This window comes from Myotis brandtii, unplaced genomic scaffold, assembly GCF_000412655.1.
Source record: "Myotis brandtii unplaced genomic scaffold, ASM41265v1 scaffold403, whole genome shotgun sequence".
Lineage (NCBI taxonomy): Eukaryota > Metazoa > Chordata > Mammalia > Chiroptera > Vespertilionidae > Myotis > Myotis brandtii.
In genome coordinates, this window is record NW_005365474.1 from 309,733 (window position 1) to 314,108 (window position 4,376).

At 61.1% G+C, this 4,376-nt stretch overlaps 1 protein-coding gene across 1 annotated transcript in view; it reads left to right on the forward strand.

Moving 5' to 3' along the window:
* Window positions 1-4,376, forward strand: part of EP400 (E1A binding protein p400) — a 64,345-nt gene that overhangs the window by 59,251 nt on the left and 718 nt on the right. The window contains 6 exon segments of the mRNA XM_014545351.1: window positions 3-119; window positions 1,152-1,347; window positions 2,105-2,229; window positions 2,840-2,986; window positions 3,366-3,443; window positions 4,252-4,371. Of these exon segments, the coding sequence (XP_014400837.1) occupies window positions 3-119; window positions 1,152-1,347; window positions 2,105-2,229; window positions 2,840-2,986; window positions 3,366-3,443; window positions 4,252-4,371 (783 nt within the window).

The window sequence follows — 4,376 nt, forward strand, 5'->3', positions numbered from 1 at the left end:
AGGTGCAGCCTCCACCGCCGGCACAGCAGCCGAGCCCCCAGCTCACCACCGTCACCGCCTCGCGGCCTGGAGCCCTGCTCACGGGCACCACCGTGGCCAACCTCCAGGTGGCCCGGCTCGTAAGTTCCCCTTGAGGCGTTGGTTTTTCCCACACTCCTGCGGGGCACCTGCTGCGTGGACGCAGGTGTTGTGGTGGACTTGCGAGTCAAGTAGGTGTGCTTTCCCCCCAAGACCCTGTTCTCCTTGGAGAGGATGAAACAGCCCCTGGGGAGCATTTAAGTGATTGTATTTCCTGGAACTGAAGTGTCACAGCTCATGGCTGAGCGCTTGGGGAAAGAAGGAGGGCGGAAGCTCGACCATGGAGGGAGGGCAGGGTCTGCGTCGGGGACAGCACACGGGCACGCGGGAGGGGTCACCGTGCTGCGGGGCCTGCAGAGAGGAGACGGGGAGGAGCCAGGTGAGGCTGCTCTAAGGACGGCTCACAGCACCTGGGAAGCCCCGAGAGACGAAGGGGAGTCGGAAGGTCCTTCACATTCCGCCGTGTCGATGCAGGCACTCCGGTCAGGCCAGGTGGCCGGCTTAGGAGACCCCATCCTGGCACGGGTGCAGCTGGCATCACCTGCCACCTGGTGGGTGCTCAGGCAGGAGGGGGTGTTTTAATGTTTCCCCACTTCGCACGTGCAGAACCTGAAGCCGGCAGGTGAGGTCACCTGCCCAAATCCTAGGGAGTCACCCGCTCGCTGGCTCGGCTCTGCCAGACGGGACAAAGCGGGTAAAGCCCGAGAGCATGTTTAGTTCCACCCGTGTTCACGTGACAAGAAAGGGCTTGAACACAGTGTGATAGGAAGTTGGTGGCCTTCACAGGAGTCTCGGGCGAGCTCCAGGCTGATGGTTAGGGAGGTCTGTGGGGAACAGCGCGGTTGGACAGCTCGAAGGACAGGAGGTGCGGATGCCGTGTGACTGATGAGCTTTAGGTCCCACGTGCTGGTGATGGTTGGACAGCGGAGGTCAGCCTCCGGGGAGATGCTAGCCTTTCGCTGCTGCCACTTCCCACCCTGTGACCCCGTCCACGTCTCTCCACATGGCCTCCGTGGGCGATGTTTGCAGACACACAGGTGGCTGAACCTCTGGGCCCCCTTCTTTCTGTTTAGACGCGGGTCCCCACGTCGCAGCTGCAGGCGCAAGGCCAGATGCAGGCACAGGCGCCCCCGCCGGCGCAGGTGGCCCTGGCGAAGCCTCCGGTGGTGTCCGTGCCCGCGGCCGTGGTCTCTTCGCCAGGCGTCACGACCCTGCCCATGAACGTTGCTGGGATCAGTGTGGCCATCGGGCAGCCACAGAAAGCCACAGGTGCCTGCCCACGTCCACGGGGCCGGGAGGGGCCGGCTCCCTCGCCACACGGCCATGCCGAGGGCCGTGGTGCACACGAGGGGAAGCCTCTCCGCGTTGCCCAAGTACAAGTTCTGACCCTCGATTTAACCATTAACATCTGGAACTTCCCATCCCTTTATCTCAGCGATTGCCAGCTGCTGTGCCCCAGGGATGTTTCAACAGGCAGTAACTGGTCATGTAATGGGGCACTGACCTCCTTCCCTGAGAGCAGGGGTGGGGAGCCTGGTTCTGCCCAGGGCCATTGGGCACTTGCAGCATCGTTCACAGGCCAGACTGTATCAACTTAAACGTGAGCCTGCGACATCTGGTCAGACATTTAATTAACTCACCCCTAATGCCTTGGCAGGGCCAGACCAATGATTTCACGGCCTTATTTGGTCTGTGGGCTGGACATTCCCCACCCCTGCCTTAGATTGTCAAGTAAAAAACTGACAACCAACAGTAATAGCCATCGCTGTGAAAGAATCAAAACTACCTATTTTTCTGTCAGTTCGGTGAGCAGTATTGTTGGTGTGCCAGGAGGTGGGAAAGTTGACAGTCGCTGCTCTGAGTGTCCTGGTGGCCGAAGAGCATCTCGGGTGTGTGTAGGAGGTGCCTGTCTGTCTTGCAGGGTCAGGGTGCCGTTCTCTGTAGCAGGCAGTGACTTAGGGAAGCGCGGGGAACGCAGGGTGAGCCTGCCTCCGCGCCCGACTCACCCACTCGATGGTGTTCGCAGGACAGACCGTGGTGGCCCAGCCCGTGCACGTGCAGCAGCTGCTGAAGCTCAAGCAGCAGGCTGTGCAGCAGCAGAAGGCCATCCAGCCGCAGGCCGCCCCGGGCCCGGCCGCCGTCCAGCAGAAGGTACTGGCTCCTGCGGGCTCTGGGTCACCCTGTCTGTGCTGAGCCGGGCCCTGCCACTAGGCACAGGGCACAGAGGACGGGGTCCGAATGGGCCCTGCCTCGCTGCCTGACACCCACACAGGGGACCCCAAGGGCGTGCATTTGGGCTGCACAGAGGGTGGCCTGGATGTTGGTGCTGCTCCAAGGCCCCGGGGGGGAGGAGGGTATGAGATGGGGAGCTGTGTTCACTGCAGGCTTTTGGGGAACAGTGAGGACTTGGGCTGTGGGCTGCGTGGCTGGTAAGGGCCACAGGGTTTGGGGAAGCAGATGTAGGTCATAGTGTGTGACCCGCCTGGGCGCTAGTGCACAGAACCGAGGATCCAGGCGGGGACCTGGTCCTGTGTGTGCTCGAGGGGGGAGGGGGAGACGGCCTAACGTGAAGGAGGCCTGTCAGCCTCTCTCTGACTCGGAAGTTTGGGGGAGGCAGCACTGAACTGATTGAGGCCCCAAAGCAAACTCCTGCTCAGGAGGCTGACCTCCGGGCGAGGGGACTCAGGAGAGGCTAGTGGCCGGGGCTGCAGTTGAGAGGGGACAGCCTTGTGGCTCTAACCCTGGGCGTCTCTTTCTTCAGATCACCGCACAGCAGATTGCTGCGCAGGGCCAGCCACAGAAGGTCACCTATGCCACCCAGCCAGCCCTGAAAACCCAGTTTCTCACCACACCCATCTCCCAGGCACAGAAGCTGGCCGGGACGCAGCAGGTGCAGACCCAGATCCAGGTGAGCAGGAGCCAGCGCACGCGCGGGATTGCAGGGGCCGCACAGCTTCCTTGGCCTGAGTCACTTCACCTGTGGGCCCCCCTCCCAACCTGGAGTGTCGCCCAGACTTGAAGAAGGGGCTCTGAGACCCGTGAACGGCTAGACCGTGTCACTCCCTCCTTCGTCCTCATAGAAAGTGTGAGACCAGGTTACATGGGCTGCAAACCAGGAGGGGTCAGCACGCAGCATGAGGTCTTCTCTCGGGCCAGGCGAGCCCACTTGGGGAAGGCTCTTTCCTGTCACCTGGTTTTTTGAAATTAATAACCGAGAAGGGAAGAAAGGGCATCTTTCTGTGCGTACGCTCTGAACTCTGCACGTGGCTTTTCTCGTTCTGTCCAAGGTTGCCAAGCTCCCTCAGGTTGTGCAGCAGCAGAGCCCGGTGGCTGGCATCCCACAGGTCGCCTCCGCCTCCCAGCAGGTAGGTGCGGAGATGGCAGCCGCCTGGGAAGTTCCCACGGGGGCTTCTCAGCAACCTCCGTGTTTCCAAATTGAAAGAGTTCTTGGTTTTCCTCCTGAGGAAGCAGAATTCTGATGATTAGAGAATCACTTTGATTTTCATAATACAAGACACCAGCAGACTCAGGGCCAAAGGTACCGGAGGAACTCACTCTAGGATCAGAGCCTCAGCCAGCAATGCCAGGTGTCCTTTGCTGCAGGGAAGCTAAAGGCGTCAACACCATGACTGGGGACAGCCATGACTCCCCTCCTGACTGCCTGACGGGCGGCTGTGACATTGATTTCCACTCAAACACCTTTGTTCTCAGAATCACACTGGAGTGTGCATTTCAAGGAATCAAAGGCGTTGACCCTTGAACAACGTGGGTGTAGGGCTCGCACCAGCCGAGCAGCTGAGTGTCTGACTTAGTCTGCCCTCCACCTGCCCCCCGCCCGCCCCAGCCTCGACTGCTGCCCACTTAGCAGATTCCACGTGCACGTTCAAGCCGCGTGGCTCAAGGGACAGCCTGGCAGTAAAGGCTGAATGTCACCACCACCCCCAGTCCCGGCCCTCAGCCCTCGCCTCCCAGGGCATCGCTCTAGCCCTAGAGGTTTCGTTTTCTACTCGTTGGGTTAAAGACCAGAGGCCCTGCTTCCACATGCTGGGCAGTGCTCACATGTCTCCAGAGAATTCGTGCTCATTAAGTTCCTGCCCCTCCCGGCCCGGAGCCTGGGGTCTGTCCTGCCGCTCGGTCTGCACGCCTCGGTGACGTGTTTCTGTTTTGGCTCAGGCTTCCCCGCAGACGGTGACGCTCACCCAGGCGGCAGCAGCGGGGCCGCAGGTCCAGGTGATCCCCGCAGTGACCGCGGCCGCCCAGGCCGTCCAGCAGAAGCTCCTGCAGCAGCAGGTGGTGAC